General features: G+C 42.6%; 1 protein-coding gene across 1 annotated transcript in view; it reads left to right on the forward strand.

Moving 5' to 3' along the window:
• Positions 1-1,865: 1,865 nt before the first annotated feature.
• ATG10 (autophagy related 10) overlaps positions 1,866-14,397 on the forward strand; it is a gene marked incomplete at its 3' end in the record, with an annotated part of 64,373 nt that continues 51,841 nt past the window's right edge. The window contains exons 1-3 of the mRNA XM_082301130.1: positions 1,866-1,909; positions 4,016-4,141; positions 8,346-8,465. Of these exons, the coding sequence (XP_082157256.1) occupies positions 4,028-4,141; positions 8,346-8,465 (234 nt within the window). The 5' untranslated portion in view covers positions 1,866-1,909; positions 4,016-4,027. The remainder of the gene's footprint in view (positions 1,910-4,015; positions 4,142-8,345; positions 8,466-14,397) is intronic.

Here is a 14,397-nt window from a genome sequence, read left to right on the forward strand (position 1 = left end):
AGTTTATGGCTAAATAGGTAAAACAAGGATTTTACATCTATTGTGTTGTAGTGCATTCTGCACACACTACCTTAGACTGCTTAGCCATGCCAGTCAAGGCCTCACCACTGACACATGTACGGTTTAATAGACCTTTGATTTTAAAATAATTCTCCCAGTATTTGTGGAGCAGAACAGCTTCAGCGCACCGCCCATATTCTCAGATCTACAGGCAACTACAGAAACAGTACAGCCGGGTACTGGAAGGAACACTGGAATACACACTGGAACGCCCTGGTAATAGCCTAGGAGGGACAGTACTCCGGTGACCCCACGGCCACGTTAACTCCACACTACCTCCTCCTCAAAAAGTAAAAACATTGTATATTTATACAGCAGGGAAAAGGAAGGTGACCAGGACTGCTATGGCCGAGCGCTTGGCAGAGTGGAAGAACAGCTTGGGCTGGGTTAAGGCTCACGGAGGGCAGGAGCAGGCTGACGGCAGCCTTAGGTAACACGGAGGGCTCCTGCAGGGGCCGGCTGGGACCCCGCACCCCTCAGGGGGCTGGGATGGGCGAGTGCCTCACGCAGCCCCCAGGCTCCCCCACCCACCCCCTCAGGGCCTTCACACCCCGCGGGCACCCGCGCCCCTCAGCGCTCTCCGCCCCTCAGCCCTCATTCGCCGCTGCCCCTCCAGCGCTGCTGCCCCTCTTCTCTGCCACCCTCCGGTACCACCCCTCCTCGTCCCCCTCAGCCCTTCATCGCCCCCCATTCCCTTTATCCCCTCATCTCCCTTATCCCCCTCATGCCTTTCATTCCCTCACTCCTCCCATTCCTCTCATTCCCTCTCAATCCCTCACGCCTTCATTCCCTCATCCCTCTCATCCCCCATTCCCTCACTCCCTCAGCCCTTTATTCCCTCACTCCTCCATTCCCTCACTCCTCATCCCTCCCATGCCCCTCATCCCCTCACTCCTTCATTCCCTCATTCCTCTCATCCCCTCACTCCTCCATTCCCTCACTCCTCATCCCTCCCATGCCCCTCATCCCCTCACTCCTCCATTCCCTCATCCCTCTCATCCCCTCACTCCTCCATTCCCTCATTCCTCTCATCCCCTCACTCCTCCATTCCCTCATCCCTCATTTCCTCACTCCTCCATTGTCTCATCCCTCTCATCCCCCTCATTCCCTCACCCGCTCAGTCCTTTATTCCCTCACTCCTCATCCCTCCCATGCCCCTCATTCCCTCAATCCTTCATTCCCTCATCCCTCTCATCTCCCATTCCCTCACTCCTTCATTCCCTCACTCCTCCATTCCCTCATCCCTCTCATCCCCTCACTCCTTCATTCCCTCATCCCCCTTATTCCCTCACTCCCTCATCCCCTCAGCCCTTTATTCCCTCACTCCTCCATTCCCTCACTCCTCATCCCTCCCATGCCCCTCATTCCCTCACTCCTCCATTCCCTCATTCCTCTCATCCCCTCACTCCTCCATTCCCTCATCCCTCTCATACCCTTTATTCCCTCACTCCCTCATCCCCTCAGCCCTTTATTCCCTCATCCCTCTCATTCCCTCACTCCTCCATTCCCTCATCCCTCCCATCCCCCTCAGTCCGTCATTCCTTCACTCCTTTCATTCTCATCCCCTCACTCCTCATTCCCTCAGTTCTTCATTCCCTCATTCCCTCACTCCTCCATTCCCTCATCCCTCTCGTCCCGCCCCCCCCTTCCCTCAGCCCCCATTCCCGCCCCACCACGCCCCGCGCGCACGCGCAGCCGGCCCCCGCTCCTTCCCCGGCGCGCGCCGCCGGCCGCGGGGGCCGCGCATGCGCAGCGGCGCGGGGCGGGCGCGCGCCCGGAGCGGCGGGAGGAGGAGGAGGAGGAGGAGGAGGAAAAAGAGGAGGAAAAGGAAAAGGAGGAGGAGCGCACGGTACGTGAGGGGCGGCGAGCGGGGCTGGTCCCTCCCGCTCTCCCCGAACCTGTCCGCCGGGGCCGGGAAGACCGAGGAGAGGAGGAGAAGGAAAAAGCTGTGCGGGGCTCGCTTGGCCTCCGGCAGCCGGCCGGGCCCGTGTCCGAGCGGGACGGGCCCGTGCGGGTCCGCTCGTGGCTCTTTCACGGAGTCTGGAGAAGGGAACACTGAGAGGGAATGCCGCCAATCCATACAAACACCTCCGAGGCTGCCAGAGGATGGTGTCAGGCTCTGTTCCGTGCTGCCAGGGACAGGGTGGGGAGCAGTGGCCATAAAATAAACCACACCGAGTTCCACCCCAGCAGGAGGAAGAGCTTGTGTCCATGGAGGGGCAGAGGCCTGGAACAGCTGCCCAGGGAGGGCCTGGAGTGTCCCTCTCTGGAGACATCCCCAGGCCAGCTGGACACGTTCCTGTGCCACTGCTCCAGGGGACCCTGCCTGGGGCTGGGCAGGGGCTTGGGCTGGGTGAGCTCCAGAGGTGCCTTCCAACCCCAGGTGTGCTGGGATTCTTTGCAGCTGCCGATTTCCAGAAGCACGCAGCTCTGCTTCAACCCTGTGTGGGAGCTGTGCACTCCTCACGTTTTCCACTAAAGGTGGTTTGCAGCCCATCATCAGGGCTGGGGCACTTGGGGAATTGCAGAGGCACCTGCACTGTCTGTTTTCTGCTTTTCCTGTTTACTGGCATCCAAGAGGCACAGAGCAGCAGAGCCTTGGATTAACTGCTGTTGGAAGTAAAGTGTTTCAAGTGCTAAAAAATAATTTTTGTCGTGGGTAGACAGGATGGTGATGTGACTCAGGGTCAGATACTGAAAAATAATGAGCATTGCATGAGGTGCTGTGTCACTTGCATTTCTTGTTAAGGACAGGTGTGATCTGGTTGTAATGGTTACAGGTTATTATTGTGATAGCCACTGACAGGAAAAGGAGAATGGCTTTAAACTGAAAGAGTAGGTTTAGAGTAGATAATGGGAAGGAATTGTTCCCTCTGAGGGTGGGCAGACCCTGGCACAGGGTGCCCAGAGAAGCTGTGGCTGCCCCTGGATGTGTCTAAAGCCTGGTTGGATGGGGCTTGGAGCAGCCTGGGGTAGTGGAAGGTGTCCCTGCCCATGGGACAAAGATGAGCTTTAAGGTTGCTTCCATCCCAAACCATGCTGTGATTCAGTGATTTGTTTGTGGTGCTGCAGTGCTGCCTGATGTCCACAAACACATTAAACCAGCTCTGTTTATGACACATCCTCATTGAAATGGACGAGGGGACAGGGGTGCAAGTAAAAATAAATAAATTCTCTGAGAAAAATTTTATCTTTAAAACCTTGGGAGAAAACACTTTGAGGGATAGGGAAGGTTTTGAAGCCATATTTTTGGGCCACAGGGAGCTGTGCAGCACTATGAAGGAAATACATGTTAAAAGTGCAGCTCTGGGCTCCCCAGTATAAGGAAGACACCACCATACTGGAACCAGTCCAGCAAAGAGCCCCAAAGGTGCTTTTTTGCCTCAACTAAGGGTGTTACACGAGGCAAGGCTGAGAGAGGTGGGATGAATCAGCCTGGAGAAAAGGAAGGTCAGTGGGATCTTCTGAATGTCCATAAATACGTGATGGGAGGGAATAAAGAAATGGAGCCAGACTTTCTTCAGTACTGTGCAGTGACAGCGCAAGAGGCAACAAGCAGAAACTGATAGGTAAATGTTTCCAGCTAAACAGAGGAAAAAATATTCACTGCTATGGTAATTGAGCTCTGAAACAGGTTCCCTAGAGATGCTGTGGCATCTCCATCCTTGGAGATAATCAAAACCCAAATGGAAACAATCCCCAGCAACCTGCTGCAGTTGACACTGCTGTGACCAGGGGGAATGGACCAGACAACCTCCAAAGGTCACTTCCAGCCTCAGCTCTTCTGCCATATCCATGATTCTCTAATGGAATTGAAGAAAAGTCTTTGCTTTTTTTAAAGCAATAGTTTTTTTTTCTCTATGCTTTGTTACTTTACTATTCAGTTGCTATAAATTAGTGAAATTTTTTGGTGTTCTTTTTATCTGCCAGCACTAACATTCAGTTTACTCTGCAGGTATCCTGCAGCATGGCAGGTGAAGAAGACTTCTTTTTGGAGGAGAAAAGATTCAAGCAGTACTGTGAAGACTTTGTTAAACATTCACAGCAGATAGGAGATGGCTGGGAGTGGAGAACTAGCAAGGTAAAGCAACCAGAGTGTTAACTTTTAGAGACCCTTGATGCTCTTTTTGGGCTGTTGACAACCACCACAAGCTGGAACATCCTTTAACGACACATGAAACAAATTTTTCACACAGCAGGTCTGAGACCATGATAGTGCATAGGTGTGTTGACATGAGGGTTTAGGCCAGTGCATGTGTTGAATAGGCTTGTGGGTCTCTGAATCCTGGCCAAGCTATCAAAACCCTTTTTCAGCTGTGGGCAGGACCAGACCACGAATGTGAAAGTGAATGTGAAATTCAAGCCCTCCTACTCTGGGCAATTGCTCGTGGTTTTATACCCAAGGCTCACTTTAACCCTTTAGGCTGAAATAGCACATAGCCTTTATTCTAGATCCTTGGCTTAGTATTTTCATTACAATGCCTGCCAGTTGCATACAGCAACCAGAAGTATCTGCCACTATTAATGATCAGTTCTCATTATTTGCTGCTTCTCCATAACTTTCAAACCTCTACAATAATAATTACATATTGTTTCTAGGTCATTAATCAAAATTTTAAATAGCACAGGGCTAAGAGTAGTCTCAAAGGACCCCATTAGAATCACTTCTTTCATGATGATTTCCCCATTTTTTAAGTTACATTTGAGATCTGTGAATGAATAAATTTTCATCATATAGGATGAGTCAGATAAGTGTGGGATTATTTTAATTTTTTTTAATCTTCACTTGCGGAATCAACAGGGATCTTAGGGAATTCTGAGTGTGTATTGTTCCAACTTGTATGTTTATCAGCCAAACATGTCTTTTGAAATTACACTGACAAATTCTGTTTTCTTTAAGAAAAATGTGTTTACTGTACATATTTTTTCATCTACTGAATTCTGTATGACTTCTGTTAGTTTGCTCAGGATAAGGTCAAACTAATATGGGTATAGGTACACTAATTAGCCAGTATATGTATTATAGTGTATAAATATGTATTAATACAGTATATAAAAATGTATTGTTAGAGTATATGAAGACATTGATACATGCTGGCTTTCTCCAGCATGTAGGTTTTCATGTTCTCTTTTCTGTGTATTCTTTCTATTGTAGAAATTTTTTTTGTTAGAGTTTAGTGGCATTAGTGGTTTCCCATGCTTTCATGAATTTTGGGGAGTAAAGTCATGCTTTTTCCAGTGTATGCCATCATTTTTATGTATGTAGTTGTACATTTGTATTTGTAACCCTTTCTTCACAGACAATCAGAATTTCAGTAAGAAGGAGAACCTTGGACTTAGATTTGTTCTGTTTAGGAGTTTTTAAAGGAGTGCAAATATTAGCCAAGTGTTACAATGCACCCTTTCTTACAGAAAACCATTTGAAACTTTAGATTTCAGTCCAAGGCTATATTTGTGAGGATTTATTCAACAAAGAAAGATGCTCTGAGCCTCTACTGGGAATTTAATACATGGGTCAAAGTCTGAACTTTCTGTGAAATAAGAAGCTTTTCTGAAAATAGCAGAATGGGATAGATTTTTGTTCTCATATAAAAAAATTCTAAGATGTTGTTTTCTTTTTTTAATGGGCCGAGTTGGCGACTCTGTGATTTCAGTGTGTGATAAAAACCTGGCCATGGAGACCATCCGTTTATAGTGTGGAGTCTGGGAAGAAGGGTTTTCCTCAACAAGATGTCTCATTGTCTTTTTGCCTTTTTTTTTTTAACCAGTATATGTGTTGTGGGTAGTTTGGGGCACTCTTAATTTTGCTGATGTAATGCACTTGGATCCCATTCCTCATTCCTGATGCACGTGAATAGGCCCATTGATAGCAGTGAGACCACACAAGTGAACCAGGCTGGTAGAACTGTGTTCCTGTGTTCCCGTGTTTTCTGTGGAGATTAAATTTAGATGATGAAATACTCATTGTTCTCGTGGAGCTGGCTCTTGGTGCACAAGCTCACATGGCCCAGGCAGAACCCTGTATTTATAGCTGTAAGTGAAATGTTCTAAATGATGTTATTTTTATAATGTGTTTTCTTGGTTTGGGTTTTTTTTTCCACCGGAAGAAAGCTGTAAAAAAGCCAGGAGCACCTCTACTGCAGGAGCTGGTGGAGTTGAGCTTGGGTGGTGCCATTAGGGATGGGTAGTTAAATCTTGCTGTGGCAATTGAGATTTTATTAAAGCAAACGAGTCCCTGTTTTCTCTCTTGCTTTTTGTTTGTTTCATATTTAGTGAGGTTAATCCAGGTAATCACACCGAAAGCTGCACTAGTTCCCTTTTGCTTATGATACAGCTGCAGTAGGAAGGGATTCCCTTTGCACATTCGTGGGATCAAGGCTCTGGCTAAAGCTTTGATTGATAGGGTTATAGAAGTGTACAGAGTCCAAAACACTGCCATGTGCAACGGGAGGGATGCTCCTCCTTCCTGCCTCCCCTGACACACAGCTATGAAACACAGAGACTGCTGGCTCCAGGTCTCCATCCATCCATCCATCCATCCATCCATCCATCCATCCATCCATCCATCCGTGTTTTTTCATGGCGCTCACAGAACGTGAAGGCTGTGAAGATTGACTACACTCCTTTGGGGGGAAGAACCGGTTCAGGGGGCTGGAGGCTCTGTCCAACACTGCTCTGGCAAAGCTTGCTGTGCTGTGGGGCATTTCACCTCTCTGGGTGGCTGCAGTGCTTCCTCTGCTGCTCTTAGTGGGACAAATACCTCTGCAGGTATCTTTACTCCTGCTGACACTGTTGGGAAGCTCCACGAGGAGATAGTTGAGAGGAGCAAGTAGACACTTCAGAGGGGGTTGAGAGTGAAAGAAATGGATTTTCTGTCACCAGTTTAGGCTTGGTTTTTCTTTCGCCATTCTCTGCACACTGGATTCCTCCATGCACAGGCTGTACTTGGCTCTGCAGCCAGGACCTGCAGAAAATTTGGTGGGTTCATGCTCTTAATGAGATCTTATTGAAAAATAAGACATGCAGTAGGAGATGTTGTGAGCAATGTAATTGCCTATGGTGTTGTTCATGCTTTAAAATCAATGGAAAAAATACATGTAGAGAGCATTATCCTTTTCCTTTATGAGTGAAACATGATCAGAACAAAGTAAACAGGTAGCTCATAGTAGATTTTGGAGGTACGTATAATCTACAGTGTCTTTGGAAAGAGAGATCTAGTGTGTCAGTATAAAACCTGTGATGGTTTAAAGGTCAAAATAAATGGCATAAACTGTCAGCAATGACAGATTAACCAAAGACTTAAATCATAGTTAAATTTTCAGTCTTGTCAAGTAATTTAATGCTACGTTAATGAATTTTGTAGCAAGACTGTTTTGAATAGAATCCTTTTTCATCAGATGTTGTGCATATGCTCTCTGTTTGTCTAAAATAAAATGTAATGAAACAGCTAATAAACCCCCAATTTATTTGTTTCCTGTGAGAAATAAATTCTCGACATGCAACTACTGTTCTTTCTGTTCTGTACATGCTTTCTCCCTTTCAGAGTGTACCTGTTATTAAATGTTTTCTCTCCTCTTGCTTCTAATTAAGAAAAAATAAAATGTGCAGGTAGACAGGCCAGTAATGCAGGAAAGCTCCTAAACCTTTCTTCTGCCACTCTGGAATTGTACAAGGGCCCTTTACAGCCGTGGACTCTGTGGCCTGGGAAGCAGAATGATAAAATGGGAACTGGAGAAGGCACAGCTTCATCTGTTTTCTCTTACATTTGACCTCAGAGGTGATCAAGAGAAGGAAACAAGTTGTGACTCTGCATACATAAATTCTGAAGTGGTTTTGCTTTGTTTTGTTTTCAGAACTTTGTAAAGTTAGAGGGGGAAACAGCAAAACCAAACCATCCTTGCAAGAGCTGGGAAGTTAATCCTGGCGTGAATGCATTGAAATAGGTTAGAATCATTAATAACTCCTTGTCTCTTCATCACCTTGGTGCACTGCCTTTCTGTTCTTTGGCACTTATCCTGATCCCCAGGGAGCAGTCGTCTTATTCCATTAATAGCTGTATTAAACTTTATTTTTGCTGCTCAGGTCTTTGACTTCCTTCAACACCAAGAACTGGTGTAAACTATCTGTGAGAAGGTGCTGAGGAGCACTGCAGTCATCGGTACCTATAAAAAGACTTGGAGCCTGTGCCTAAATACCATGCTCTGTTTATTTTCTAGAACAGTGAAGGCATTTACCATTTTGGTTACAGAAAATTTCTTTCTTTCTTTCTCTTTTTCTGAACACAGGACCTTGGTGATGGTTATCTTAGTAAGACACACTTCCAAGTAAGAAATAGACACATCCCACCAGACCTTGAGGAGAAAAACAATGATAACACTGAACCAACGTTATTTGCACATGTTGAAGTAAGTACAGATTTTTAAACTTTAGTGTTTATAAAATAAACAATAAAATCAAAAAGCACTATGCTAGTTAGTCCTTCCAGCAAGACTTCAGATCTGAAGTTATCAGTGGCTTTTAATTAGTTATCCTACAGTTAATAGGAAAATTAATTAATACACCTCATTGAGGTGTACATCTGTATTGGTGATGAAAATTGGGAAGAAATGGAAAAGATTCCAGCATCCTTTATGTAGGTGTTATCCTCATAGGACAATATTTCTTAGCATGTTGATTCACTAACGTTAAGGAAATTTTTTTTGTGTGTGTGTTTGGAAAAAGATTAAACGGCAAGATTTATTTATCTTAGAGGTAAATGTTCGTTAAAAGAATTAAGGAAACTTTGAGGTTAATATTCATTTGAAGTGATATTTATTGAATAAGACTTTTATACTCAGTGGCTACTTTTCTACTGTGGAACTGACTTAAGAGACTGAGCAATTCTTTGAAACTGGTGGCGGGCAATGAAATGGCCTTGGTGCTCCTGAAGGAGAATAAACATCTTTCTTCCAGAAAATTAAAACTGTTCATTAAACTCTGGTTGGACTGATCTGAATAATTATTTGCTTGTTTGAGTCTGCATTAGACCTCCAGATTATTGACTAATCAGGATATAAATGACAGGGATTCCCTCCCTTGTTATGTTGTTACCATAAATAAGAAAATAAATCTTGGATTATAATAGACTGAAAGCAATGTATTCTGTGTGTTATTAGCTATTGAATAGGTGGATGTGGTATACTTTGCAGTTACCTTTTTCTGCAATTCCTTTCCTTTTTTCATCAGCACTCTGATTGCTTTTTTTCCCCCCACAGAGACTCTGGTACATTTAAGACTTTTCTGGTCTGAAATGAGTATTCTTTTGGCCTGGTTTCTGAAGGAAATGGCACTTAAAACAATTGTGCTATTAGTCTGTGATACAGTCATTTCTACTGATTTTTGAGCTCACTCACAGGTTTCAGCTGCATTTTAAAGAAGGATAGATATCTAAGTCATTTAACGAATAGCTGAAGCATTTTTCAAGTTTTCCCTTATATTGAATTCTGGTATTGTAAAAAGAAGGCTGATATCAGTGCTTCAGGGGTTGTTATTTAATTGTCACTAACAACAGTGTTTGTATATTTCAGTCCTGACTTGTAACAGCAGATTACTGTTTATATTGAAAATTGCTTTTGATGACTGTGACCTTTTTTTTTTTTTAAATAATGAATCAAGTCTTCATTACAGAGTGCATTTTAAAAGAACATCTGTAAAAAGCTATTGAGTCCTTCTTCTGGAAAGAGGGTGTCAGTTATAGAAAATGTCATAGAACAGACTTCAGAGTCTCTAACATACTGAAATGGAGTCTTAAATACACCACAATATTATAATAAATAATAACCTGAAATAAGATTCCAGGCCAAGCTTTGTGATTTATCAGGATACTGAAGTGATTAGTCCTTGAGATAGTTTGAAAGATTTCTTTGTTTTGAACCACAGTAATGTGCAGGTTGGAAGGAGCCTCTTTGAGAAGGAGCCTTTGTACCTGTCGTGTAGGAGCAGTAAAGATGAGGAGTGAAGCAAGAGAAAGGTCTTAGAAAATTATGGAAGGTAAAAGACCATAAAAAAAGAATTATTTTTTTCTCCCAAATATTCAGTGCCTAATAGAGATGGTGTCAAATTTACATTCTTCATTGAACTGAAGGGTAACCAGACTGTTAAAGTTATTTAATCTATCAAGTAGGAAAATGAAATTTGCTATGGATATGTAAAGTAAAGCTGTGTGTTTAGCACTAAGAAAGATGAAAATGGTGACTGTAGAGGGGTTACATTTTCTTCAGCACAGTAGTTCCTGTGTAAGATGCATGTTCTTTTTCACAGATAGTGAATGCTAGAGACCAATACCACTCTAATAACAATCTGTTATTTAAATAGGTGTTGGGTTTTGGTTTATTTTTTTAGTTTTAATACATGTTGTACCCATAAATCATATGGTATTATGGAATTACTGCAATGTGTTTGAGTAAGTTATTGAAATACATTCTGATGAAAAGCAAAAGTTGTGGTCTTGGTAGTTTCTTATGGCTATATGCATTCAGTATTTATCTTTTTCTTTTTTTTTTAATGTAATACATTTTATTTTTATGTATTTGGAGTTTAAAGAAGCTCTAAATAAGAAATTAAACTCATTTTGGAAAAAAATGGCCATTGACTGATAGTTGCATATTTCACAATTTTCAGTTCCAGAATTACTGTTATGATCTCGATTTTTCTATATTTTGTCTCTGTTATTTGTATCTTATTGGAATATTTCCCTGACCTCCCCCAAGGTGTGGTAGATACGATACATGTGCCTGTAATAATATAATTAACTAGGAACAGTAAGAAAGGAAAAATACGGAAATTAAGATCTCAGTAATCAACGTTCATAGTTAGGAACAGCCATTGTTGACAAAAATAAAAAAACTCTGTAGTGTGGAATATGCCAGGGCATAAGAGGCCAGAGGATTTTCCTCTCCTCATCCTGGAAATCCAGTTCAAAGGTTAGAAATAGAACATTAGTATTGGCAGACAAGGTGAAAATTCAGAGGAAGATCAGAGACAGATTTTTGAAGTTGGGTGAAGTTATGGTAAAGTTATCCATAGTGAGGATTTAACTCCTGTGTAGGTGACTGAACCCAAGGCACATCGAGAGGGGGTGATGTAGAATAAACCATAAATATGTCCTGTTGTAGTGGGGTACAGTTGGGATGATGAAACTGCAGAGAGGCAAAAATAATATTGTTCTACTCATTTTCAGTCTCTGAAGAGACACTGAAATCTAATGATACAATAAAGAAAATACACAAACAACCGGAAGTAGCTTTATTCAAATACGAAATCGATTATCAGTTATGATAGTATCAAAAATGTGCTAGTCTTATGGGATGTACTGGAAACCTAACCAGTTTACTTGGAGTTTGTTTCACCTCATTGATCAGTATGGACAGTTAATGTTTCCAGCTTCCCCTCTCATTGACTGGTATCTAAATATCAGGAGCCTTCCTGGTGAAGGAGTGATGAATAACTTCATAAGATGGTCTTTTCCACAGAGCAGTCTGTATTGTGTGCTGGTTCCATTTTATACAAGTTGTGTTTTCATCTGAAAACCAAGAATAAAATTCTATGTGGGTTTCTTTCTGCTTATTTTAGATATCTGCAATAGAGAGCTTGTCACTTAGATCTTTGTTTCAGCCTGAGGAGGTAAGAAAGCATTTTTGGGTATAAATCAGTTGACCTATTTTAGGTGTCTCCTCTAAGAGAAGATGAGTCTAAAAGTGTGTGTTTTTCCTCAGGGGTGATCAAGGGAAGCTACACGGTTAACCAGGCTGTAGGTGCCTGCATATTGTCCTGTGAGCCCCATACAACAAAACGTGGCTCTGGGCCCCTGGGAGCTGTGGGAATTTGTGCAGGTGACTTCACTGAGGCCGAGATTTCACTTTGGTGGTGAAGCTCATACTTGGTTGAGGATTATGTTTTGTAAAGTAGCAACTTACAGACGGTTTAAGCAAGTCTGTCTTTTTATACTTGGCATTGTCTCAGTTGTCAAGCTGTTTATCTTAACGAGGTGCCTGGGGGATCCTGTCTTAGGCGGACCCTATTTGTCCATTTGCCATCCTCCTAGAAAAGGATTCATGCTGTTCCTCTGGTACATCATCCTCTGGTTTTTGTGGTTTTAGTTTAATCAAGATGTTCATTTCAACATCCTGATTGGTAAACAGAAACTACTAATGACATGTGACTGATGATAAATTTTAGGCCAAGTTGGTTGAGGATGCCCTTCTGACCAGTGAGATCAGATTCAGTCCCTTGGATATGAGCTGAAGAGCCATAAACCTTTTAGAGTCTCTTCCAATAGAATAAAAATAGCCTGAGATGCAAAGGAAGGGACAGATAGAAACACAAGGGTGCCATTTGAAAATTTTTAAGTTGCCATTTTGTTCTGGTTAAATTTTTATTGAATCAGTTGTTGTCTTTCTGAGCTGCTCTGACTTCATGCCAGCTGAGTGTCATCTGTACTTTTCCACAGACAGCATAAATCTTGTGTAACCACCATAAAGCGTTCTGGCTAATTCAACAACAATCTTCAGTATGTATTCTCTCTTGATCCAAATCAAATCTGTCCTCTCAGGACATCTGTCAGGGTCTTTATCAGTGAACATGGGACTGTGTCTTCTTTTCTGGCAAGGACAGAACAGTTACATACATTACTGCATGAATTGTTGATAAGGTAAAAAATACTGTGCAAGATTCAAAGTGAAGGTAGTTCTCCTGCCTCAAAGAGCTTACACTCTAAAAGAGTAAAATGGGAAAATCTGGATTCACTTTATGCATTCTTTTTGTTTTTGTTATTCAAATAGCCCAAGGGAAGCAATAACTTGGAGTAATAATTCTCAGTGTGTGGTTTGTCTCAGCTCCTCTGGGTATTGCAGAAGAAGTGAGTCAGCATGGAACCATTCCTGGAGCTGGAGCCATTGCCACTTTGTACGGGAGTGGGCAGGTTGGGAATGCTGAGAGTCTGTTCATACCTGATACTGCCTTTGGAAAATGAGTGCTGAACCCCAGCAAACACGCTGGCGAAGTTATGCGTTTGCTGTATCGTGGGCTCCACCTTTGCTGGCAGCTGTTCATGAGTGTTAGTGAAGATCTGCCTGAATGGGGGATGTGGGAACGAGTCTGACATCTTTCTTAAACGTCCTAATTCCATAATTTGCTGTTCAGCTGTGCTTCTATGTTTGTAGCAAATAGAAAATTACAATTTTTAGCAAATATTAATCATTTTTTCTCTAAACGCATCCAGTATTTTTACAGTTGGGAACAAGTCTTTTTTCTTTTTTCTGTGCAAAAATAAATAAGATGAATACAGTGTAAACATTTGCATAACCACAGTATTTGTTGGATGGTTAAGTGAAAACCCAGCAAACAGTGCTTAAGGAGAGAAATGTAAATACTTTTAATAGAATCCAGCACTCACTGCAGGAAACAATGGAAGTACCTTAGCAAAGAGGGAGAAAATCAAGTATTACATACCTAAAACATCAGATTGTAGGGAATGCTTTGAGCTCATGAGCAGTGGAGTTCTCATGTACCAGCACCATTTTCAAATGTCATGTCACAGAAATGAAACCCCAATGGAGACCTGTAAAAAATAAATCAAGAAATCACTTATTCCAAAGAGTTCTAAAGTGTGTTGCAAAACACAGTGAAGATCCTTGTGATTTTGCTTAAAAATGTATTAATCTGAAAGTGGAATTAGCCTTTATTAAACCGCAGGAAAATATGCCAGTGTGGATTTTATTAACTGTTGTTAATAAAAGGAAATGCTTGGCAAAATAACGGCATTGTTTAGAAATACCAAGGCTGGAAGAAACTTTGGTGCAGACACTACACCCCTTCCTCAAGCTGGAGAGCCCTCAGAAAAAGAAGAATGGTGACAGAAGCTACCTGAGTCCCAATCCTGCTTTTGGGCTCCTTCTTTGATGGGATGCCTGAGTCTTCAGGGAAGAGGCTCAAATGCTTCTGCTCCTGTAAAGTTCTGGAGGCACAGGAAGTTTTTGTCTCCCACACACAGACCTTTGTGCATCGTTTTCTGCGTGTCGCGTTGGAATCCTGGCAAATCTTGTTAGCAGTAGTTACATTTAGTTTCCAACAGCTTTGATGACATGCTGTTGGCTTGACTGTCGTTGTGGGTGGTGGGACCCTGATCTGAGTTCTCTATCTTGCACATTCTTTGATGGCTGTTCTGCTTTACCCACTAATAACTTTCCACAAATCTTAGGAAATATATCAAAAGCAAGTATATAAACTAATTATGACGCTTTTGGGAGAGCTGGAGGACCACTTTTTGTGACCTCCAAAAGTGATTCATTTTCTGTTTAG

The sequence above is a fragment of the Coloeus monedula genome (genome assembly GCF_965178545.1).
Source record: "Coloeus monedula genome assembly, chromosome: Z".
Classification (NCBI taxonomy): Eukaryota; Metazoa; Chordata; class Aves; order Passeriformes; family Corvidae; genus Coloeus; species Coloeus monedula.